This window comes from Cetorhinus maximus, chromosome 4, assembly GCF_964194155.1.
Source record: "Cetorhinus maximus chromosome 4, sCetMax3.hap1.1, whole genome shotgun sequence".
NCBI lineage: Eukaryota > Metazoa > Chordata > Chondrichthyes > Lamniformes > Cetorhinidae > Cetorhinus > Cetorhinus maximus.
In genome coordinates this window covers 95,107,340-95,132,840 of record NC_135882.1, presented here as the reverse complement: position 1 = coordinate 95,132,840, position 25,501 = coordinate 95,107,340, and the positions used below count along the sequence as shown (strand labels likewise).

Genomic DNA, 25,501 nt, shown 5'->3' with positions numbered 1-25,501 from the left:
TTACAAATATCCAGGTAGACAATATTCACTGAATGTATCACAATGCAAAATTGCCCAAAAACACAGGTGCATTAAGAAATCTGTGACCTATCCAGTCAACTAAACTTCTCTCACTCTGAGAAGGTTTCATTTGGAATCTGTTGCCTCTGGTTTAAAACATTAGGTGCATCTTTGCAATTCTTAAGAAATTAGCATGGACATTATATTTAAAATAGTGAAGACTTTTTAAAATAGTGAGGCATTTATCTGCCACCTGATAAATATTAGGGATGTCATGCTGCAGTATCCTAGTGCTGAGTTATTCTACTGTATATAGAAACATGAAAAAAAAGTCTCCATTGGTAAATTAAAAATTGAAATATCACATAACTGTTAATTAGGAGTTATTTATGAAAAAAAAGTATTTTTTTTTACCCTTCATCTATATTTAAAAGCAATGTTTTGTTTGCCCAAAGTAATGCAGTATCAGGGCTCTTAATGAAACATGCTTAAAATCAAGGACTAAATTGTTTAAATTTAATGATGACTTACCGTCCCAGCACTGTAGCTACAAACACGCCTATCGGCAACCATGCATTCTCCTCCATTGACGACCAAAACTTGATGCTGAGTTGCAATCTTATATTTAGTTTGGATGGCATGTTTAAGATCTGCAACACTGAAGTATATTTAAAACATTTAAAAGAATAAAGTTAAAAATCTCAATTTCTATGCTATTCAATGGGAATTATCTAAATAGTAACCATGTTTTTTAATTCAATTAATTAAAAAATGTAATTCCTACATTAGTTTTAAACATACTTAATACAAGGTCAGATAAAAAGCTGGTTTGTATTAATGTTCATAATTTTTAAATACAGACACAAGAATTCTGTGCAAGGGATGTTTGGCCAAGTGGCCAAATAGTGACTTCAACACCAATGCACAGCTGGTTTCATGCTAATGGAATATGTTCAGCACTTCCCATACCTTGCCAGCTACCTCTCTCAAAAGGCCACCATTGATAAGGAAATCAAACATTGGATCAGCTGAGCCAGCTCAGCCTTCAACAAACTGTAGCTGTGAGTGTTTAACAACAAAGACCTCTGTAAGTCAACAGAAGTCCTGGCGTACAGAGAAGCTGTCATCACCACACTCCTGTACTGCTTTGAGACATGGACTGCGTAACAGTGACACATGAGTGTTAGCGACATTCCATCAGTAATGCCTCTGATTTTTCCTCCTGATTCAATAGGAGGACCATCAAACAAATGCCAGTGTCCTTCTTGAAGCCAGCTCTATAAGCACTCATGCAAAACACCTGCAAAGTCAACTAGGACGGAACAGACAGTGTCCAGATGGCCGAAAAGCATCTCCCCTGCCAGATCCTGGTTTCTCAACTCTCAAATGGCCAATGCTCTAGGAGAGGACAAAGAAAACACTTCAAAAACTTCACACTATGAAGCTCTCCCTGAAGCACAGCATCATTGATATTAATGGCTGGGAGGAGCTTGCTACCAATCGCTCAAAATGGCAACAACTTGTCTGTCAAGGTGCATCATTCGAACGCTTTAAATGATGAGGCAGAGCGGCAGCAAAGGAGGAAAAGAAAAGAAGCAAATCCTGCACTCTGGATCTCACTACCTCGTGGGATGCCCTGCCCCATGTGCACAATGATCTATGGGTTGAGAATCAGCCTGTTCAATTACATGAAGACCCATGGCAGAAACAAGTGGCCCTGAGTAGATACCATCCTTGAATCGAGAGAGTGCCAACAAGGAATAGAAAATAAATATTAATAGTCCTGTAATGTGAAATGTTGAGTATTTAATGTTCCCTCTTTATCTCTGTCCCTCAGGTACACAATTTAGTTCAACTGCAAAGAACTTACTTAAATATCAGTTGGAGTAGAAAAGAGGCAAAGGTAGACCAGCAGTCTCTTGTGTTAGATTCATGACAAATTTAAGTGTGGAGCTTTTACTAGCATCAATAATGACAGGAAGTCCCATAATTAGATCATTCAGAACACAATGCGTAAGAGTACCCAGTTTATGGCATGATGCATGCTACATTATGGATTATGTCTATTCCTTGTGCCACATCAAAGGTTATTGCGGAAAATAAAAGCTCATGGTATAGGGTGTAACACACTGGCATGGATAGAAGATTGGCTGGCTAACAGGAAGCAGAGAGTAGGCATAAATGGGTCTTTTTCAGGTTGGCAACGTGTAACGAGTGGCATGCCACAAGGATCAGTGCTGGGACCTCAACTGTTTATAATTTATGTAAATGACTTGAAGGGATGGTTGCCAAATTTACTGATGATAAAGATAAGTAGGGAAGTTAGTTATGAAGAGGACACGAGGATACAAAACAATGTGGATAGGTTAAGTGAGTGGGTAAAGCTCTGGCAGAAGGAGTATAATGTGGAAAAATGTGAAATTGTCCACTTTGGCAGGAAGAATAAAAGATAAGCATATTATCTAAGTGGCAAGAGATTGCAGATCTCTGAGGTGCAGAGGGATCTGGGTGTCCTAGTGCATGAATCACAAAAGGCTAGTATGCAAGTACAGCAATTAATTAGGAAAGCTAATAGAATGTTATCATTTATTGTGAGGGGAATTGAATACAAAAGGAGGTTATGGTTATGCTTCAGTTGTACAGGGCACTAGTGAGACCACATTTGGAGTACTGTGTACAGTATTGGTCACCATATTTAAGGAAGGATGTAAATGCGTCGGAAGCAGTTCAGAGAAGAGTTACCAGGCTGATATCTGGAATGGGTGGGTTGGCTTATGAGGAATGGTTGGACAGACTAGGCTTGTAACCACTGGAGTTTAAAAGAGTAAGGTAACTTGATTGAAACATAGGATCCTGAGGGGTCTTGACAAGCTAGATGTGGAGAGGATGTTTCCTCTTGTGAACAAATCTAGAACCAGGGGTCACTGTTTAAAAATAAGGGGTTGCCCATTTAAAACAGAGATGTGGCGAAATTTTTTTCACTCAGGGGGTTGTAAGTCTTTGGAACACACTTCCTGAAAAGCACAGTCCTTGAATATTTTTAAGGCAGAGGTGGATAGATTCTTGGTAAACAAGGGGGTAATAGGTTATCAGGGGTAGGTGGGATGCAGATTTCTGGTTGCTATCAGATCAGTTATGATATTACTAAATGGCGGAGCAGGCGCAAGGGGCTGAATGGCCTACACCTGCTCCTTGTTCTTATGTTCGTCTGTACAACATAGCAAATACAACATTATTCCAAATTCATTTAGGTCATGATGGAAGTAAAAAAGGTGAAGTTGTTTTAGAGTCAGTCAATACATTGGAACATTTATAACTATAACTGCAAGTGGAAAAAGCCAAAATCAAACATGCCGTTTTATACATTGTAGTTAATGATGCTCCCCAATTCAAAGCTGTGTTTAAAAAAAATCAGATTATTTTGTACAAAAACAGCTTATAGCACAGGCTTGGTTTACACAGGGAAGGAACTAACTGTTCATTTTAACAGCAGTGATGCATCTAAGAAAGTTTGAAAACGCCACAGATATTTGAAGTGCTCATCTTCATCAGATTTGGGTCATCCTGGCAATGGTAAAACTTGAGCCATTTTTCCCAACTATCTTTGAGGCACAAATGTCAAATGCAGTGCAACCTTACCCCCTTCCCATATTTGTGATTTAGAAATCTAAGAATGAACTAAACCACCAATATCCTTCAACCTTCCAATGTCAAAATGCAAAACAGACTGAACCAGAGCTCATGGAGCTTTTTTTTTAAATTAAGACTGCTAGCTGTTCCAACTCTGAAGCCTCACTGGAATATGCTAAACAAAACTGTTCTGTCTTCAAAAAAAAACTCATCCAAGGTGAATCCAAGTTTCAGCCTATCTTGGAAGAGAAGCAAAACAAAATGCTGCATTGACAATTTCATAATTGGAAATGGCAATTCAAGGCAGAAAGTATTTTGGAGAACTTTTCCTACTGGGACAACAACAGTAAGGCTGTAAAACTAAGTGTCGGGGGAAAGGAGTAAAGAAATGATCTCCACACAAGGTGTTGCGGAAAAACGGAGTGAACACTCAGACCCAGGAGGCTTGTCTAGGAAGTCTTTATTAAAGTCGTGATACCACGGAGAGCCTAGTAATTTTGCTATCACACCCCAATTACACCTACTGCCGATCACCTGCAATTAATCCTGCCACCTTTGTGCCGGAGCCCTCAACTGATGCGGAGCATGACTGTGGTCGAACGAACTACCTCCCCCAGGGAGGATCTGCGGATAGACCCCCTGCTCGATCTGGATGTTTTCTTTAACACCGACGGCTCTTCTCATCGACCAATTGACTATTTACTCCTCGCTGGTTATGCCATCGTGGACCCGCACCGTGGAAGCCTATGCATTGCCCCCTGGCACTTCAGCGCAGGCAGCGGAACTTTTTGCCCTCACCCGAGCCTGCATCCTGGCTGGTGATCAGGCAGCCAATATTTACACCGATTCCCGCTATGCCTTTGTTGTTGTGGATGACTTCAGACAGATATGGAAAAATCGGGGTTTTATTACATCAGCGGGAAAGTCCATCAAGCATTCCCAACTTGTATTAAACCTCCTCGAAGCAATTCAGTTGCCCAAGCGCCTGGCAATTATTACATGTGAAGCACACACTAATTTAACTGATGATGTCTCCAAAGGAGATGCCCGCGTTGACCAGGCAGCCAAAGGAGTAGCTGCCGCACAAGTACCTCTCCTGCAAGCTCTCTGCGTCTCCAGCCACCCTCCCATCCCTGTTTTAGAGTCTTCTGAACTACAGACAGCACAACAAAACTCTACTCAACAGGAAAAGCGGACATGGGAGCGGGCACAATGCAGTCCTAAGGAAGGAGTTTGGTTTCATCCAGATGGGCAGGTGGTATGTCCCCTAAGTCTGTTTTTGCCCCTGTGTCGCCTAGTGCATGCACAGGTACACATGGGCAAAGGAGGGATGCAACATGCGATTAACCAACAATGGTTTGCGCCAGGCATAACCCCAACCATACAAAAAAATCACTCGCTCTTGTTCAATTTGCCAGCAGAATAACAAAAGGCCAGCAGCCAAGTATGATCACCTCCCAATGCCCAAGATACCCTTCGAAAATTTACAAATTGATTTTGTACATATGCCCCCGGCCTTGGGATATAAGTATATGTTAGTGATAGTAGACACGTTCACCCGATGGGTAGAAGCTTACCCCACACGAAAAGATGATGCTCGAACGGTAGTGAAAATATTGTGGAAAGAAATAATACCTAGATACAGAATACCTATGGGAATAAATAGTGACCGAGGGACTCACTTTACCGGAAAGATAGTAAAAGACTTAGTGCAGGTTATGGGATTTCAGTGGAGATTGCATATTCCCTACCAGCCACAGTCCTCAGGGATGGTAGAAAGGGTAAATGGGGAATTAAAAAAGGCCCTGTCTAAAGTTTGTCAGGATAATAAACTCCCATGGCCAGAAGCACTCCCAGTAGTGCTTTATGCTATGTGAAATAGAAAAAATAGAGCCACTGGAATAACGCCCCATGAAGCTCTTATGGGACGTCCTATGATTACCGGAGCCCAGCCCCCTGTGTGTGCCGAAAAATTAGCCTTAGTATGGAACGATGAACAGACTTTGGCTTACGCCCAAGCACTAAGCAAAACTGCAGCTGAATTGCATGAGAGGGTAAGGCAGGCTCAGGTGACCGCAGAAGATACTCCTATATACGACTTCCAGTCAGGTGATCAAGTGTATGTAAAAAATCTAAATACTCTCTTTCTCCTAGGTGGAAAGGACCCTACCTCGTGTTGCTAACAGCTCGGACAGCTTTGAAGGTTGAAGGGAAGGAAGACTGGATCCACATCACCCGTTGTAAAAAACATTGTCTGGCGACAGTATAGCAACTGTTACTAAGTGATTTAACTCGCATTGTGTATAGGATATTGTTCTTTGTTATATTCCGCGGAGTATGCCCAAGGGACCCTCACCCAAACACCTTTTTCTCTCTATGCCGCACCTATACTAGAGAGGTAGGACAGGGTGCCTGTTGGATATGCGTCCAGACTCCACAACATGGGGGAGAGACGGGTAATTGGCGTGCTGTTCCTCTAAATGACACTGAGTATGCTGATGTTCGAACTTTTGATATTGTAACACCGCAGCACAATATGTTTAGGGGTTGGTTCCGTCGCTCTCCACCTGCCAATGGGTGGAACTATACAGAACATGGGATTAGAATTAAATCCCCACTAGAGCCGGTAAACGCCACCTGTTGGTGTTCCAACCTTACACTCAACACTTATGATCTGGGACGAAGCTCCTTCATATTACTGTATCATACATCTTTGACCTATCTGTCCGAAAGCCCGCCGGTGCTGAACATCCACCAGACCCTCTTAATGGTACATATTGGGTTTGTGGAGATAAAGCTTACCCCTGGTTGCCTGGAATGCCTCAGCTGTCCTTTTTCTCTAACATGTCTGTAGGAAATTCGGAAAAGAACAAAACCACTCCCACCTGGAGTGACTGTTGCTACCTAGCATACTTAAATCCCTATCTTTGCCATATAGGTAAATCAGATATGCACCCACATCGGCGCCTACATCGCTGTGGCATCTCGGAATCTGAACGATGCTGGATGATTGCTTTGCCCCCTTATGGATCGGCTCGTAATTCACGTGAAATTATCAACCTGGCAGCTGCGCTTGAAAAAGTCACTAATTCAATGGCTGATGCTCTGATTAAAACACAGAAGCAGATCTCAGCTAGCACCACTGAAATGATAGCATTACGCCTAACCGTCTTACAAAACAGGATGGCCCTTGACTTCCTTCTACCTGAAAAAGGTGGCACTTGTGCTATGATAGGCTCAGAGTGCTGCACTTATGTACCCGATGTCTCTGAAAATATCACTGACTTGGGAAAGCATGTCATGGACAAGGTACAAGAAATAAAGAAAGCTGGGGAAAGTTCAAGCCATTTTTATAAAAAAGATTCTCAGTGGTCTACAATACTAGGTTGGTTTTCTGGTTGGGTAAGTTGGTTGCTATACTTTTTAATTGGGATAAGTCGTAGCATGTATCATAGGGTGCTGTACATGTGTTACTTTACGGATTTGCTGCTTCCAGATTATCAATAGTGTCTCCACTGGATTAGGGGGTGCCCCAATCATTCCCCAAATGATGTGCACTGGCCCCAGCGAAGCCCACTGGTGGGGAAAGTTTACCCCGCCAGGGACCGGCCTTTTCCTCATGGTTATGAACCCCCGTACGATGAAGAAGATATTATTCCTCACTGGTGTTAATCTAAAAGAAAAGATTAACAAGGAGGGACTGTGGAGGAATAAAATACGTGTATAATTGTGAATGAAATAAAATACGTGTATAATTGTGAATGAAATAAAATACACGTACAATTGTGAAAGAAATAAAATACACGTACAATTGTGAAAGAAATAAAATACACCTATATTTGTGAGAGAAATAAACTTAAAATACATGTATAATGAAATTTACTGTAGAATGTCCCCAAACAGTCACGCAGCCAGCACATAAATTAGCAAATCAAAGGGCCAGTGCTACCTTTCCAGACTAAGGGGCTCTGGATGTCAGATACGGTGGCAAAATCTAAGAAAAAAACTATTGTGTGTGTGCATTGCCCAGGATATGTAACCAATTAGCACTGTCTATTTGCTAACCCATTGACATTGTCCTGTCTAATCGTTAAACCATTAACACTGATCGCTATCTTTTGAAACCATTTGAAACTATTGTAATTGCCCAAGTTTCTGTCACGAACCTTTTGCTATATCTATGTGTGTAAAGAGGTGTTAGGCAGAGACTGGTTCGCTCCGTTGTATGCGACTAGGCTCTCCGTGGTATCATGACTTTAATAAAGACTTCCTAGACAAGCCTCCTGGGTCTGAGTGTTCACTCCGTTTTTCCACAACACAAGGCTTCTTTGTGGTATAAATCAGTTTAACTTGGTACAATCCTCAAAGGGAGACTGCCCCATTGGTTTTTCCATGGCAGACAAATCAAAATATGTGCAGACGGAAGATAAAGAAAAAAGGAAAGCTTACCCTACTGAGCCCTTCCTAATTTTCATCCTCTTATCTCTCAAGTGCCACTGAATGCAAATTCATAGGTGTATTTTGGTTCAACACTGTAACTGAAGTTTTTGCTCCTTTTACTGTTTACTTAATATATACATTCAATTTGGTTATTAAACACCTGAGTCATGAAAGACTGCATAAAAGCTAGTTTTGTTTCTAAAGATGCCAAGTGTACTTATGCAGTAGCAGTAGAAAGGATGTACTGCACAAGTCAGAAAACAGATGGGCATCAATATCACAGCAAACACTTTGAACTATTTTCTGCAATAAAAGTCTTTGGGGTCTGTAGATGTTGGTAAAATTCTGAAAGTATACACTTACGTCTGTACAGCAAGTTCTGTGTCAAATGTAAGAGTTGTCCCAGTGTTAACCAGAAATACATACAACTTCATGTTGTTACTGCCACTTCCTTCGGCTTTCACTTTACTTCAGTCATTTATCACCTATTCACAAAGAGTATAATTTATAAACATTTTTGAAAATAATGGACAAGTTACAGCAATCAAATTCAAGCTGTGATTCAAATCTACGAATCATATAATTGTTCAATGTAACAAAATCAAATAATTTTATACAACAACGAGTTTCTTCCTAGATTGAGCACACTATTATAATCTCAGTAGCAACCAGTAAGTTTTCTTTAAGCAGAAATCCAAAATCCCTGTTATTTACTGAAAGAATGAACCCCCAAGATTCCGTGGTTTAAAACAAAAGAATTTTTACTATACAGGTGTAAAAAAGGAAACACTAATTATCATTGAGTAACAACATATACTCTAAAACCCAGAATCAACCCAAGCTAAACATGAATTGACTGGTAAATTGTGGTCAGTTGTAAACCATAAATTATACATTAAATGGCAAGTACAAATAAGACTGATCTTACGAATTGGCTCAGCAGACCACTCAGCATGCAGGTCATCAATCTCAGTCACTAAGTCCTCCAAACTCTGTCTTACACACACACAATTTCAGCTCTCCTCAGTCCCCAGCCAACAGCAGCCAACCCGCGTTCCAAGGACAGGGACCTCCTCAACTCTGTTCACAATGGTTTGGATAGCATCGGTCCACCAATCTTACTTTCAAGTAACAAACACACCTGGAGCAACTGTACCTTCGCTTATTTGCAGCTTCTGGATCTAGACGGTCTTCTTCAGCCTGCCTATAGCGCACCCCTGGAATCATCATCTTCTACTGAGCTCGGATGGTTCAGTCATTTTAAAAGTTATACCAGTTTCATCTCCTCAGATATAACGGTAACTCCCTGGTAAAACGTTAACCTTCCAAACCACAACCACTACCGTCTAGAAGGATAAGGGCAGCAGACAGATGGAAACACCACCACCTGGAAGTTCCCCTCCAAGTCACTCACCATCCTGACTTGGAAATATATCGCCGTTCCTTCACTGTCGCTGGGTCAAAATCCTGGAATTCCCTGCCTAACAGCACTGTGAGTGTGCCTACACCACATAGACAGCAGCGGTTCAAGAAGGCAAGTCAACACCACCTTCTCAAGGGTAACTAGGGATGGGCAATAAATGCTGGCCCGGCCAGCAACGCCCACATCAGTGAACAAACATTAAAAAAAAAATGTTTTTGTTTCCAACCTCAGTTTCAGCCTTAGGGTTTCCTTAGAAACTAGGAGGGTCGGCTTCCTTTCCACGTTTTCTTCTTGGTTTCTCTTTTGAATTAGGATCCAACTCATAAGTTTTGATACCACGGATTCCATCACAACATCTGCAGATGTCAATCTTCTCAACCTCTTCATAACCTTTACCTTTGATGGCATTGTCTCCATTAATTTTCTCTCATTCTGATCATTCACCCTAGGCCTGGCAATGATCCTGTACCTAGATTCTTTGGTGCCTCCCTTCATGGCCTCACCAAGCTCATCTTATCCATGAGACCCATCTCCTGACTACACTTCAAAGTGTTCTTCATTGGCTGTAAAGCGCTTTGGGACACCCTGAGGTTGTGTAAGGTGCAATATAAAAGGAAGTTCTACCATCTACTAATCTAGGCAAGCAAATTACTTCAAATCTGTTAAGACAAAATCTTATTTTCCAGAAGCTTTGTTGAATATCTCCTATAATTCTTTCTCGCATCTTGCCTCTGATTGAAATCAAACAAATAGGCCAATAACTCCCCCTTTTTGATTTGTCAGTTTTTTTCTTTCTTTCATGCAATGAGTGTCACTGGCAAGACCAAAGTTTGTTGCCCATCTCTAACTGCCCTTTAGAAGGTGGTAGCGAGCCAGCTTCTTGAATCATAGCAATCTATCTAGTGTAGGTACACCACAGTGTTAAGAAGGGAGTAGCAGGATTTTGACCCAGCTACAGTGAACAAGCAGTGATATAGTGCCAAATCAGAATGGTGTGTGGCTTGGAGGGGAACTTACAAGTGGTGATGCTCCCATGCACCTATCACCCTTGTCCTTCTAGGTGGACAAGGTACAGGGTTTGGAAGGTGCTGTTGAAGGAGGTCTGATGAGTTACTGCATTCCATCATGTAAATGGCACACACTGCTGCCACTGTGTGTTATAGGTCATCAATCTCAGTCACTAAGTCCTCCAAACTGTCTTACACACACAGAATTTCAGTTCTCCTCAGTCCCTAGCCGACAGCAGCCAACCCGCATTCCAAGGACAGGGACCTCCTCAACTCTGTTTACAATGGTTTGGATAGCATAGGTCCACCAATGTTTAAGGTGGTGGATGGGATGCCAATGGGCAGGCTACTTTGTCCTGGATGTTGTTAAGCTTCTTTGATGTTTTTGGAGCTGCACTCACCCAGGCAAGTGGAGTGCATTCATCACACTCCTTGTGCCTTGGAGATAGTGGAGAGGCTTGGGGAATTAGGAGATTCATAAACCTCTGAGTGAAGAAATTTCTCTTCATCTCAATCCTAAATGATCAACCGCTTATCCTGAGACTGCACCCCTTAATGGTAGGCTCTCCAACCAAAGGAAACAGCCTCTCAACATCTACCAAATCAAACCCCCCAGAATCCTATATTACAATTAAATTACCTCACATTCTTCTAAACATCAAAGAATATAGGCTGATTCTACACAACTTATCATAGGACATATCCTCATTCTCATAGGTCAACTCTCACATCCCAGGTATTAATCCAGTGAATCTTCACTGCACCGCCTCCAAGGCAAATATGCTCTTCTTTAAATAACTCGACCAAAACTACACATAATACTCCAGTTGTGGTCTCAACAATGCCCTGTACCATTCTAACAAGACTTCCTCACTCACACTCCAACCCATTGGTAGAAAAACGACGTGTACGCATGGACACATATATACACATGTACAAGGACACACAGTAGCACTTAATAGTCAATGGAGTACTTGTGAAGTGTAGTCACTGTGATAATGACCAGATAAACTGCTTTAGTGATGTTGGTTGAGGGATAAATATTGGCCAGGGCGCCAAGGAGAATTCCCCAGCTCTTCCACCAAATTATCATGGGATCTTTTAGATCCACTCTAGCACAGATTTGGTTTGACATTTGACCCAGAAGGCAGCACCTCCGTCAGTTCAGCAAATGCCCATTACAACCTACCTTACATGCTGAAGTACATGGAGCGGTGCTTGAACCCACAACCTGCAGACTCAGCACAAGAATGCTGCCACTGAGCCAAGGTTGATAAGAGTAAACATATAAAAGGAACAAAACATGCGGATGCAAGCTCAGCAGCTGACAATGGAACTTGCTATAGAACACCAGTCCTTGACACATCACTAGGTATAACCATAGACTTCTTAAATATTCATAATCCAGTCTATTCAGATCAATACAACTATTAGATTCAGCTTACAGAAATGCTTCTAAAGGTGGATATGTTGCTGTTCCCAGATAATTCTACTGCATTTCCAGTCCTCCAGTTTCCAAGAAAAGTATGGAAGAACATTATGTAGGCTCTCCACATTCTTTTCGGATTATACCAACAACTTGTATTCATATAGCTCCTTCCATATAGCTCCTTTAGCAAAACATCACAAGGTACTTCACAGGAGTGTCATTAAAAACAAAGGCCTGAATCTTCCAGATGGCAGCAAAGGTGAGCAGATTGAAGCTGCATACAAAGATTCTCCCAACCTGACGCTTCTGCGCATTTCTTCTGGGATCTTCCTCAGGGAACTCCATCAAAGTAGAGTAGAGGCTGAAGGAAAAAAAAGTCTCACCCCTTTTTGGCACTAGCTGCCTTATGGTAAGTTTAAAGGTTCAGTCTTTGAACAGGTGGGTGGGTGAGGCGATAGTCAGGTCAGCGGGTAATCAAGTAGTCGGTGGGAGGTAGGTGATGGTCAGGGGGGCAGTTAATGATCTTGGGGGGAGTCAGGTGATTGGTTGTGGAGTTACCCAGGTTTTAATCTGTCTAACATTTCCTGGTTAACAATCCAGAAAAGTAATGTGGAACGGTCCAAAGTCTCCAACTTCAGCTCAGAGTAGGAGACATTTGTGGTGGTCCCAGGGAGCAGGGGAATTACCCATCGGAAGTTTAAACTTCCAGGGTAATTCCCATGTAGGTTCGCACATCAGGGCTTCTTCTAGACGCGCACCATCAGTCATATGTCTGGTCTCCGCTGATCCAGAGACCAGAAGATTTGGCCCAAAATTTAACACAACCACTTAGGCAGGTATATGGGCATATGGCCAAAACTTTGGTCAAAGAGGTAGTTTTGAAGTCGTATCGTAGAAGGAGGCAGAAAGGTTTAGGGAGGGAATTCCAGGACTTGAGGCCTTGGTAGTCGAAGGCACGGCCACCACTGGTGAAGCAAAATAGGGAATGCTCAAGAGGCCAGAATTAGAGGAGTGCAAATATCTCAGAAGCTTGTGGGACTACAGGTTAGAGAGATTGGGAGGGGCGAGATATTTGAAAACCAAGAGGAGAAGAGAATTTTAAAAGAGACATTGTTTAATTGGGAACCAATTTAGCTCAGCGAACCAAAGGGATGATGGGTGAACAGGACTTTTGATATTCAAAAATGTCACATCTTATTCACTTTCAGTGTTTCAATTTTGCTTGCACTGTCACAAATAGGAGTCCACACTCAATTAAATATATGGTACATTGCCAAATTTAAAACATCATAAGACTCTCAATCTTAATAAACAGTTGGCCTTGGCACCTAAATTGATATTGGGTCAGATCTTGTAAAAATAACATGTTAACCATAGATGTTATTAATGCACAAATTAACCAGCAAATTCAGGGATTTGTATACACCATAAATTGCAAATCTCCAGAATTTATTGGTCAACATGTGCCACGTGGTCATTTGCTTGACACAAGCCTCACCATTATTTAAGAACTTCCTGAATTTGCACACAAGTTGCCCACTAAGCTTCTACAGAAATTGAAGTCTGGTAATTAACAGTCTAAGTACCTATTTATGATGTGATAGTTGTTAATGCAATGCTAATCGATCTCTCTGGTCCAGATAATTAACAATTTAAACTGGAAAGTCTCACTCCTTCAAAGACAAAAAAATATTTTTGATTCTCTCCCTTGGTCTTTTTTTCCTATCATAGTCCAATCTTCCTTTCTTTTCACGTGATTTGATTAATTCAGCCTCCTCGGTTTGTTTGTTTCTCAATCCTCAAATGTCAGTTGGTTAGGATGACAAACTGTTGGTCCCATCCTTCACTGAGGACCCAGGTGCCTTGACCACAGTGTTATTAAAATATTTTGAACCAAAGGGTGTAGAAAAAAGTCTAAGAAGTTTAACAGGGCATGCCACAAGATGCCCCCCACCAGCAAGATTCAGCTCACTATCTTGTATAGTACAGGTTACTTATTATTCTTCTTGTCTAATCAATATTCACAATTTATCCATGGAAAAAAATGCAAGCTGCCATTGGAAGCTGTTCTAAAGGTCAGAATTTGGCAGGAGGTGGCTTATGTCTGTGCAAGCTCTTTAGCTAAAGCAATCCAACAAATCAAACCCCACTGTTCCACATTTTTCCCATAGCCTCATACTATTTGCTTCATGTATTCACCCAATATCCCCTTAAAAGATGCAACACGTCTGCCTTGATCTCAACCACATACTGTGGCAAAGCATTCCATACCGCAACAACTCTTTCTATCAAGGAATATCTTTGAACCCCTCTGATTGATGAGCATTTTTCACCAACTCCTTAATCAGAGGAAAAATTCTCCCTATGCAAAATTTTTCATAATTTTAAAAACCTATTATATCTCCTTGCTGCTTGCTCTGCTCCAGTGGATATAGGTCCATATATAGTGCTGGGTAGAAAGTATATGTATTGTGATGCATAAGACATCATGCATGAGAGGGGCCAGACTTTTCCTGGCTGGCATTTTTGTTTGCAATTTTCTCCTTTTAACCATAATTTTTCATCTTTTTTTTGTATTCACCAACATAATCCACTCTGTGCGCTCTATAGTTTAAATGCCTTTTCCATAATGGGGCAACCAAAACTATATGAGCCCAAATTGGGCCTAATCATTTATTGCCATATAAAATGTTTTCATTGCCTCTCCCGTATGGTGACCCCCTATTTATAAGATCCAACATGTTACACCTTTTTGGATTCTTTACCTATTTGGATTCTTTATTCTGTTCTGTTGAAGAGTCATACGGACTCAAAATGTTAACTGCATTCCTCTCCGCAGATTCTGTCAGACCTGCTGAGTTTTTCCAGGTGTTTTTATTTTTGTTTTGGATTCTTTACACCCTGCAAAAGGCTTCCCATTCCACTAATGTGTCTTTGCAAGTCTTTTCACAATCTACATTATTATTTTTAAAAACCCTTTTTTTCATAAGCAAATTCTGAGATTGTACTCCCAGTTAAGCCAAATAACTTAATATGTATTCAATCCAGCTTTGATTTTTGGTGTACACCATTGCCAACCTTTGTCCAATTCGAGGGACGTTCACTCGTCTTGCCCATCAACCAACTTTATTTACACACTATTAAATTTCCTTGTTTCTAATTAGATGCCTGAGTTTTTTTTTGTAATAAAATCCATTGAAACATTTTACTGATGCATATCTATTGCATTTACTTGTTCTATTCGTCATTTCTTAAAAAAACCCTCAAATTTGTCAAACAACTTCCTTTTAAAAAAGTCTTTACTGCAAGTCCTTCATTAACCAGTGCATTTCTAAACAGCAACAAATTTCAGCTTAAATTACAGATGCTACAGCCTTTCCCCACATCGAATTAAACTAACGTCTCCAAGTTTAACCGTTTCTCCTTTAAGGAAAGTCATTATACTCACAATCCTCCAGATCCCTAGTATAATCTGCATTTCTAAGGAAAGCAGAAATATCGTGGTCAAAGTCTCTTTTAATTTGTTAATGGGGTGTGGGTATCACTAGGAAGGTCAACATTTATTGCCCATCCCTAATTGGTGAGCCGCCTTCTTGAACAGCTGTGGGTATACCCACAGTGCTGTTTTGGAAAGAAATCTGGGATTTTGACCCAGCAATGATGAAGGATAGGCAATATATTTACAAGGACGGTGTGCAACTTAAGAGGGGAAATTGCAAGTGGTGTTTCATAAGCCTGCTGTCCTCATCCTTCCAGGTGGTGCAGGCCACTGGTGTGGAAGCTACTGACAGAGCTTTGGTAAATTGCTGCAGCACATCTTGTAGATGGTACACTCTGCAGCCACAATGGGCTGGTGGTGGGGGGGCTAAATGTTTGAGGCACTGGTAGGGGTACTAATCAAGCCCTTTGCTTTCCCTGAATGGTTTTGAGCTTCTTCAGTGTTGTTGGAGCTGCACTCAGCCAGATAAGTGGAGAGAGTATTCGATCACACTCCACAAGTGTGCCTTGTAGATGGTGGAAAGGCCCTGGGGAGTCAAGAAATGAGTTACTCACCACAGAACACCTAGCCTCTGACGTGCTCTTGTAACAGTTAAGTGGCTTGCTCAGTTAACTTTTCAGTCAAGAGTGATCATCAGGATGCTGATGGTGGGGATTTGGCAATGGCAATACCATAAAATGTCAAGGGAGGTGGTTAAATTTCCTCGCTGGATATAATCATGGCTTGGCAAAAATGTTGCTCGTCAATTATCAGCCCAAGTGTAAATGCTGTCCAGGCCTTGCTGCACGAATGTTCAGTTTCATTATCTGAAGAGTTGCAAATGGAACTGAACACTCTGCAATCACTAGGAAACATCTCCGCCTCTGACCTTACGATGGAGGGAAGGTGATTTACCAAGCAGCTGAAGATGGTTCAGCCTAACACTCTACCCTGAGGAACTCCTGCAACCATGTCTTGGGCTGAAATTACTGGCCTTCAACAACCACAACCATGCTCCTTTGTGCCAAGTACGTGACTCCAGTCATTGGAAACTTTTCTCTCTAACTTCCATTGATTTCAATTTTACCAGGGTCCCTCAATGCCTCACTTAGTCAAATGTTGCCTTGATGCAAGGGCAAACACTCACCTCACCCCTGGAATTTAGCTCTTTTGTCCATGTTTGGACCAAGGCTAAAGTGAGGTCAAGAGCTGAATGGTCTTGGAAGAACCCAAACCAAGCATCATTCAGAAAGTTATTTGAGTGGGTGCCAGCGGATAGAATGTCAATGGCATCTTAAATCAGATTGATTTGGCAGTAACTGGGTGAATTTGATTTGTCCTGCTTTTTGGAGGACAGGACATACCTGAGCCAATTTTCTGCTTTGTTTAATAGATGACAGTGTTGAAGCTACACTCAAAATAGTTTGGCCAGGAGTGCAGCTAGTTCTAGAACAGAAGTCTTCAGTGCCAGGATCCATAGACTTTGCTGTATCCAATGCACTCAGTTGTTCCTTGATATTAATTGGAGTGAATCGTACTGGATGAGACTGGCATCTGTGATGTTGGGGACCCAAGGAGGAGGCTGAGATGGATCATCCAAATCAACACTTCTGGCTGAAGATGGTCGCAAATGCTTCAGCACTCAGTTGGTCTCTGCCACTTTTGCGGACAGGAATTTTCATAGATCCACACCCTTCCCTTAGTTATTTAATTGTCCACCATCATTCACAACTGGATGTGGCAGGTCTGCCAAGCTTTGATTTGATATATTTGGGATCACTTAGCTGTCTACGTTATGCTATTTCCACTGTTTGGCATACACGTTGTTCTGTGTTCACCAAATTAGCATCTGGTGCTGCTCATTGAAACAAGATTGGTCCCCGACTTGATGGTAACGGTAGAGTCATATGCTAGCCATGAAGTCAGATTATAAAAACAAAAAACTACTGCGGATGCTGGAAATCCAAAACAAAAACAGAATTACCTGGAAAAACTCAGCAGGTCTGGCAGCATCGGTGGAGAAGAAAAGAGTTGCCAGACCTGCTGAGTTTTTCCAAGTCACAGATTATGTTGGAATACAATTCTGCGGCGACTGATAGCACAGCATCTCTCAGATCCCATTTTGATCTTCTAGCTCTATTTTTAATTTATTTCATTTAATGCAAGTAATAGTGCCACAAACATGATGCTGGGTATCCTCAATCTGAAGACAGGACTGAGTCTTCACAAGGACAGTGTGGTAGTCACTCTAGCACTACTGTTTCCAATAGATGCATCTACAACAGGTAGATTGGTGAGGATGAGGTCAAGTAGATTTTCCCCTCATGTTGGTTCCCTCACCACCTACCTCCAGCCTAGTCTGGCAGCTGTGTCCTTCAAGACTTGACCAGCTCAGTCAGTAGTGGTGCTACCAAGACACTCATGCTGTTGGAAACTGATGTACCCACCCTGAGTGCATTCCATGCCCTTGCTATCTGCAATGTCTCTTCCAAGTGATGCTCAACATGGAAGAGTCTTGATTCATCACCTGAAGGAGAATGGCAGGTGGTAATCACAGGTTTCCATGTTCACGTTTGACCTGGTACCATGAAACTTCATGGGGTCCGAACTCAATGCTGAGGACTTCCTGGGCAGCTCCCTTCCAACTGTATACCAATGTGCCATGTTGGGTGCTAGTGATGGGGGAATCTGGGACATTGGCTGAAAGATATGATTTTGTGAGTGTGGCTATGTTTAGTCTCCCAGTTTTGGCACCAGTTCCCAGGCGCTAGTGAGGAAGACTCTGCAAGGTGCGCCTTTGTTGTCTGGTGCCTAAGTCAGCACTGGGTGGACTGTCCCATTTTATTTTTCTTAGCCCTTTCAGAGCAGACTTTTAGGTCACTTCAAAGTGCAGTTGAGAGTCAAAAATACTGCTCTGGTTCTGCTGTCACGTACAGGCAAGGCCAGGCAGGCAACATAGCAGATTTCCTTCTCTAAAGGGTATTAGCAAACGTGATAGGCTTTTCTGCCATCTGGTAGTTTCACGATCACCATTACAGAGACAGAAGTGAAAAGCTCAGCTGGCTGAGAAGGCGGCTCAAAGAAAACAGAGGCCAGCAATCATGCACCTTCTCAGCCCACTGTCTTCTTCTGCAGTAAGCGCGACAGAGAATGCCATGCCAGAATGGGGTTCCTGAGCCACATCAGGCGATGGTTAACACAGCTGACCAGGATGCAAACCATCATCTCATGAGATGGAAGGTTGCCACCAACATTACTGATGCTAGTTATTTTCTTCCAAATTTGTTAATTAATTGCAATTAAATTCACCAGCTGTCATGGTGGGATTTGAATGCATTAGTGCAGGCCCTGAATTACCAGTGCAGTAACATAACCATTATGTTACTACTCTCGCTATAACCTTTCAAGAACCTGAAGCGTATGGCAGCAAGGTTCAGTGACTTATCCACCTCAAGTTGCTATTTTTTTTAAGAACTCAGAGCCAGAGGATTGCAAAATGGAAAATGTGGTATACTTATTCAAGAAAGGGTGCAAGGCCATTCCTAGTTGCTACAGGTCAGCAAGTTTAACATGAATAGTGGGCAATGTTTTAGAATCAATAATCAGGAAAAATAACCAAAAGGCACTTGAAGAATTTTGGATTAATTAAGGAAATCCAGCATGGATTTGTAAAAGGCAGGCCAAATTTGACAAATCTAATTGAACCTTTTTTACGAAGTAACAGGTTGATGAAGGAAATGCAGTGGAGCAGTGGATGTTGTCTATATAAATTTTAAGAAAGCCTTTGACAAAGTGCAACATAAAAGGCTGGTTAATAAAATTGAGATTCATGGAATAGGAGGGCAGGTGTCAGCCTGGATTAAAAAAAAACTGGCTTAAGGACAGAAAACTGAGTTGTAATAATTCCCATCCCCCCACCCCCCAGACTGGAGGATGGTAGACAGCGATGTTCCCCAAGGGTCATTGTTAGCACCACTGCTTTTCTTGGGACATAAATAGCCAGCAAAACAGGCAGACAAGAAGCAGGTATAATTTAATAGAGATAAATGTAAGGTGATGTATTTTATATAGGGAAAGACAATATAAAACTTAATGGTAAAATTCTAAAGATTGAAAGGTGACAGAACATATTGAAAGAGTGGTTCACAAAGCATACAAGATCTTGGGCTTCATAAATAGAGGACAAAAGCAGGGAAGCTATACTGAATCTTTATAAAGCTCCAGTTAGGCCACAACTAGAATAGTGCCTCCACTTCTGGCCACAATGCTTTAGAAAGAATGTAAGGATCCTCGAGAGGGTACAGAAGAAATTTATCAAAATGATTCCAGGGATGAGGGAATTTAGCTACAAGGGTATGTTGGAGAAGCTGGGATCACTCTCCTGGCAGCAAAGGTGGTTGAGGAAGAAGTGATTGATGCCTACAAAATTATGACAGGTTTGGATAAGTTAGACAAAGAAAAGTTGTTCCCGTTAGCTGATAGTACAAGGACTGGGGACACAGATTTAAGGTTCTGAGGAAGAGATACAGGGGGTATGTGAGGAAGAAGTATTTTTAGACAGCAAGTGGTAATGAACTGGAACTTGCTGTCTACAAGAGTGGTGTAAGTGAAGACAATGGTTCCAAAAGAAAACTGGATAGGCGTTTGAGAAAATAAACTTGTTGGACTATGGGAAAGAGCAGGGATTGCTCTACAGAGAGCCATCATTGACTACATGGGCCAAATGGCCTCCTTCTGTGCCATAATGACAGACTTTTTTGGTTACCTTGAATATTTTATTGAGGACAGGTGATTTATACAAACTTAAACTGGTATTTCAACATTACTAAATAACCTGGAAATTGAATAATGCCAGAATAATAGCGATGTTGGATAAATAACCAATAATATCCATATTGTGGGGGTATTCAGTCGTTAGGCATTTAGCGGAAAAGCATTTTAAGCAACAAAGAACTAGCCAATCGCCATTAAACACTCCTTGGAATTTTATCCACATGGTTCAAGGTTAACAAGGGTAAGGGGCACATTTATATCTAACAGAAGAGCAGGAACAATTATAGTGGTGCTGCAGGTGACACTACAAATTTTGTACTTGGAAAAGATAGCAGGGTACATAATTTACCAAGTATCTTGGATATAATGATGTGGATATAATTCTTCATAAAGCAATTCGTATTAATGGTATTTTTTTAAATTCATTTACGGTATGTGGGTGTCACTGGCTAGGCCAGCATTTATTGCACATCCCTAATTGCCCTTGAGAAGACGGTGGTGAGCTACCTTCTTGAACTGCTGCAGGTCCTATGATATAGGTACACCCACAGTGCTGTTAGGAAGGGAATTCCAGGATTTTGACCCAGCGACAGTGAAGGAATGGCAATATATTTCCAAGTCAGGATGGTGAGTGGCTTGGAGGGAAATTTCCAGGTGGTGGTGTTCCCATGTATATGCTGCCTTTGTCCTTCTAGATGTTGTAGTTGTGGTTTGGAAGGTGCTGCCTAAGGAGACTTGGTGAGTTTCTGCAGTGCATCTTGTAGATTGTACACACTGCTGCCATTGTTCGTCGGTGGTGGAGGGAGTGATTGTAGAAGGGGTGCCAATCAAGCAGGCTGCTTTGTCCTGTTATGGTGACGTGAACACAAAAATAAATGCGAATAGGGACTACCCTTTGAGAAAATATTAAAATGACAGGCAGCTTGGTCAAGAGCAAGTTTTTAATGGATATATAAATAATATTTAAATGTCATATTATTGTGAGTGCAGTATTACAGGTTGGTTTTGAGTTGTAGAGACTGCATTTTTAAACTGATAAATGGCCTACTTCCAAGTTGCAATGTGCAGTGTTTACTGAATACGACACTTACATTTTGCATCTTGAACGCTACCTTAAAAGTTTATAATCTTAATTACAAGTTTCAGTGCCGAGGGCCAAAATTTGGTCTCACAAAATTAAAAACCAATTTTATGAAAGAGGTGACCAAATAATGGTTTGTGAAATAATGAGAAATTGGACTGCATGCCTGTTTATAGATTATTTTAGTTTGGCAGATTGGGGATGGCTAATGGACATAATTTTAAACCATGCAAGATTGTAAATAGGATGTTAGACAGTTGGGTCATTTGGACTCGAAACGTTAACTGTGCTCCGCTCCACAGACATGCTGAGTTTTTCCAGGTATTTTTGTTTTTGTTTTGGATTTCCAGCATCCACAGTTTTTTGCTTTTATGTTAGACAGTTGTTCCTTTCCTAGAAAGTAGTGAGCCTCTGGAATGCATTGCTGGCTGGTATAGCAAGTATACTACATTCCTTCAGGGGGAGCTGGACTACTGGACTATTCCTTGATTGAGACAGTGACTGCAGCCAGAAGCAGCTTTACAGATAACAAGGTCCATACGATCATCTGGACTGACTTTGTTTACCATAAAGATCCGAGGAAAACTTAACCAGAGTAATTTTCCCTGATTGCCCCAGAGATTTTACCTGAGTTTGCCTCTTCCAGTGGTTTTACAGCAGTAAGGGGTTAGGAAGAGTCCACACGTCCAGAGTGCTTAAGCCATGACGTGTGTGGGGCAGGCAATGGACCAACTGTCTTTTCCTGTCCGTCATTTCATTTGTCCATGTGTTCATGTTTTCACAAGTTCAATCTTAAAATCTGAGACACCATTCAAAAGCTGAAAATCCCAAATCATATAAACTTTTGTATCATGTATGAGCTCACCATCACAAATTAACCAAACCTGTTACCAAAATATAAACAGCTGATGTAACAAGCTAAAGTAATTTCCAACACAGGCACAAGCCTGATCACAGGGTGGAACCCAGCTTGATAGATCCTAATTTTATTTTTTGTTCAGATTCGTGGAGAGGCGCCAGTCACAGAAGTCAGCTGATGAACTTTTAACAAAAGAATAAAACATTTACTAAACAAGATGAACTGTATTATAATACTCCTTCACCCACAACTATACCTTTACAAATATTACACATTTTTAAGGAAAACAATTTATAGAAGCTATCTTATACTCTTAATGTTCACAGTTAAGTACATAGTCCATGCAAACCAATAGGCAACCTGTGGTCAGGCACACCACACTCTGAAACTAGGTGACAGATGCCACCCAAACCAATGCTATGGGTCTCTCAACTGCCCCCGCTGCTTTTCACACTCTGAGCCAAACGGTGTCACTGAACTCCGTCTTTCACACGAGGGTTTCCAATCTCCACGAACTCGCTTTGGAATCTTCTCCCAAACCGATGTTTTCTCTCAGATGCCTTCCACAAGGGTCCACCTCCAGGGTTTCAACTCCCCTTCTGTGATCCCACTCCCCTGGATTGCCACGTGCATTCAAGCCTCCTTTTACACACTTTCTCACTGACTCAGCCGTGCCAACAGAATGCCACTGTTTCACATGCCCATTGTAAAGGGTTGCAGACTTTCAGCTGTCCCCTTAGATCTTCCGGCTTCTTGCATGCCTAGCTTTAAATCGGTGTCCTACAGCTATCTTCTCTTTAAGCTTGGAGCCTTCCTTTCTGTTCCTTACTTTCACTTCCACAGAACAGGACCTTTTCCAGACTCTTGTCCTTCCTTTGCCAAGGTCTTCTTGGGATCCCTCCTTTCTCTTTCACTCCTTGGCCTTGGGGCTTTTCGGTTATTTTGGGAAATCCAATCCCTCTGCACATCCCTCTCCCTGACTGCTGATAACTCGGTATCTCCCTTGAGATCCAGAACTCACCTGACATTCACTGTTACTTTAACTTTAGAGCAACTCATCTAAGATTCTTAGACTTATTTCCCTCAGCAGTCTGCTAGTGTGTCAGCTAGAGAGTCTTAAACTGCTCCCTTCAACTTACAGCATAATGAGCAACTGAACTCCAACTGCTTTCAGTTTGTGTGTGGGGCTGGGTCTCCCTCACTGGACCCTTGTTACTAGGCAACAGCACAATTTTTGCTGCCTTTAGATAAAAGCAAAATACTATGGATGCTGGAAATCTGAAATAAAAACAAAATGCTGGAAAAACTGCTGAGTTTTTCCAGCATTTTCTGTTTTTTTCCCTATCATTGTTTGTTTTAACTCTCCTTCAAGAGTCATAAAAGTCTCATTAAAAACACAGGTACAAAGAGCTTCAGACCTGCAGTCTCCACTTAAACGAAACTAGATCCCAGGTTTCACTTTTTAATCCACAAATAGAAAAAAATATAAATTGAACTTAAACTTAAAAGGGTACACCTTATTCCTAACACACCCAAAAATACACAACTTAAACTATTTACTAACACTCCCATAACATAAGCAATTTATTTATAAAGGATGACAACTATATACACAACTAACACCTTTTGTGCTCTTCCATAAACATTTTGAATCTGAAAATGTACCCAGATTAAAAAGACACTGCTTGTCTTAATTGTAATGTTACCCAACAGTAGGAAATCATAAATATAAGCAATATCAGTTGGTTTAGATTTCACATGTATACCCACTCCTGGTGCTGGCACTGGTATCTTGTTTATACAGCTTTTAGAATATAAATATAAACACTCGAACTCTAAACAGCAACACAAGCTAAACATATCAAAAGAGCAAATAACTGACAGGCTCTTTATTAAAAGAAAATATTATGCAAAATGAAAAAAAACTTGTTAAAATGTTACTTTGTTTTTAGTTTCTTTCTAGTTACAATCGGCACTTGCTTAAAGCAATGTTTGACAATTACAAAAGTGTTTCCAGTGAAACAGGGACTGTGTTTACTGCATATAAAACACAATTCTGTTCATTAAGCACTCCGAGTCCCACAAACTGCGACCGTACAACTTCACCGTATTCATTCCGCTTGGGGTAAAGCTGTCAGAACTTTGTTGAACTGTTGTTAAACGGCAGGGAGGTGATCGCCTCAGAGGCTGAGTCATCTCAGGTGCAAACCTCACGCCCGAAGCGGCTTCACTGTCCGACCTGGCCCCGGGAGTGTGACGGCCGCACACCGGCCTAATGTTACCGGGCTGGAGGGGCAATAAGCCGCCCGCTCACACGGTATCTGTCGCAGTCCACGGCCGTTTTGTTTCATCTGCCGGCTCCAGGCCCTGGGCCTGAGATCGATCGAGGCCCGGGGTTGAGTGAGCTTAGGCCTCGTCTCACAGCCACAGCCGCAATCCCCGGGACTCCACGGATCCACCTCTCCGGCGGTTGCCGGGTTTCTTGAGCCGAGTGGGCCCCGAATTCGGCTCCCCTTTCACCGCCTACCCTTCCCGGCCTCACTCACCTCAAGCCTGACGAGCAGTGGCCAGCGGCTCTCAGCCGCTCTCGAGCCGGTTCCCGCTATAAAAGCCAACCCGCTCTTCGCCTCCCGTCTTCTTCTGTTTTTGTTTCAGTCAACACCCGACAGGCGTCTATGACGTCACCGCGCCGGCGCTCGTCACCGCGGTATCTGCGCGTGCGGTATTCCGTCCATTCATTCAGTCGCCGGAATTCTCCAACCCCCCCCCCCCACCCTCCCCAAACAAAAACCTTGCGCGTGCCCGAGAGCAACAGAGGGAGAGGTTTTTCAAACCCGACACTTGCCACTCACTTTCCGGGCGAGGTGGAGCTATCGGGAATAGATCCCGTTTCAAAATGAAAACTAAGCGAGATTTGAGCGCTTGTCAACATAGAAAACCCTGGGTTTTTACACAACAACAACATGCCTGACAAGTGCCACTTCTTGGAGGCCCAGTTTGTTAAAATAAACCTCCTTTGAAATATGTGTTGAAGGTAAAATAGTGGCTCCGAACTTGCGATCCCAAAAGAACTTGAGTGTGCATTATGGCTACTGGAATACATCGCTACTAGCAGCAAGGGGCACGGCACGCCACACGTTTCAATGCAAAACAGCCTCTTTGCCCAGCTAACCCAGGCCACAAAAAAATAAATCAGCAGAGAGAGTGAGTACAATTGCAAAATCGGACCAACTGACAGCATTTACAGGGAAGGATACTCGCCCAATTTTTATGGCAAGGCACGAACTCATGAAATCTGGTGTGACTCCATATTTGCATAAATTAGCAATTTAAATGAGAGCCATACATGTCAGAGGCATAGAGATTTATGGTTTATAAACT

General features: G+C 42.0%; 1 protein-coding gene across 2 annotated transcripts in view; it reads right to left on the bottom strand.

Annotated features, from left to right (window-relative positions):
- rb1cc1 (RB1-inducible coiled-coil 1) overlaps window positions 1–24,814 on the bottom strand; it is a 195,511-nt gene extending 170,697 nt beyond the window's left edge. For both annotated transcript variants that reach the window (XM_078540524.1, XM_078540525.1), the window contains exons 1-3: window positions 24,667–24,814; window positions 8,434–8,555; window positions 532–658 (exon numbers count right to left, since the gene is read on the bottom strand). In XM_078540524.1, the coding sequence (XP_078396650.1) occupies window positions 532–658; window positions 8,434–8,504 (198 nt within the window). In that variant the 5' untranslated portion in view covers window positions 8,505–8,555; window positions 24,667–24,814. The remainder of the gene's footprint in view (window positions 1–531; window positions 659–8,433; window positions 8,556–24,666) is intronic.
- Window positions 24,815–25,501: the final 687 nt, after the last annotated feature.